General features: G+C 59.3%; 1 protein-coding gene across 1 annotated transcript in view; it reads left to right on the plus strand.

Annotated features, from left to right (window-relative positions):
- Window positions 1–489, plus strand: part of VDBG_05673 (mannosyl phosphorylinositol ceramide synthase SUR1) — a gene marked incomplete at both ends in the record, with an annotated part of 1492 nt that extends 1003 nt beyond the window's left edge. Inside the window, one exon of the mRNA XM_003004514.1 lies at window positions 91–489. Within this exon, the coding sequence (XP_003004560.1) occupies window positions 91–489 (399 nt within the window). The remainder of the gene's footprint in view (window positions 1–90) is intronic.
- Window positions 490–621: the final 132 nt, after the last annotated feature.

Here is a 621-nt window from a genome sequence, read left to right on the forward strand (position 1 = left end):
CCCACGACCACCTCCTCGCTGGCCAGGAGACGGCCGGCATCCCAACTCACGTATGCGACATGGCACCTCTCACGGTCCTCTCGACTTCAGGATGAGCTACGCGCAGAGCTACTAACGCTGGACCCCTCTTTCTCATCGCCGTCATTGGAAAAGAGCAGCACCGTTCCCGACTCCAAAGCCCTGGACGCTCTGCCTCTCCTCCATGCCGTCGTGATGGAGACCCTGCGCCTGCACGCGCCGATTCCCGGGCCTGAGCCGCGTCGAACACCTCCAACCGGTTGTTGCATCGCTGGTTACACGATCTCCGGCGATGTCCGGGTAGCCTGTCTCGCGCACACGCTCCACCGCGATGAGACGGCGTTCCCGGACCCAGAGCACTGGGCGTCCACGCGGTGGTTCGTCGAGGATGGCCAGAAGCGGGAAATGCTTCCCGATTCTGGACATTCGGCAGCGGCGGCCGGATGTGTCTGGGCTCCAATTTTGTCATGAACGGTAAGTTCGTGAGAACTCGACTACAATATGATACGATTCTGACCATGCCTCGCTAGAAATGAAGAACATTCTCGCCGCGATTTACACCCACTTTCTAACGTTTGTGGTCGATGATACGGGCATCACACA

The sequence above is a fragment of the Verticillium alfalfae genome, genomic scaffold (genome assembly GCF_000150825.1).
Source record: "Verticillium alfalfae VaMs.102 supercont1.6 genomic scaffold, whole genome shotgun sequence".
Taxonomy (NCBI): Eukaryota; Fungi; Ascomycota; class Sordariomycetes; order Glomerellales; family Plectosphaerellaceae; genus Verticillium; species Verticillium alfalfae.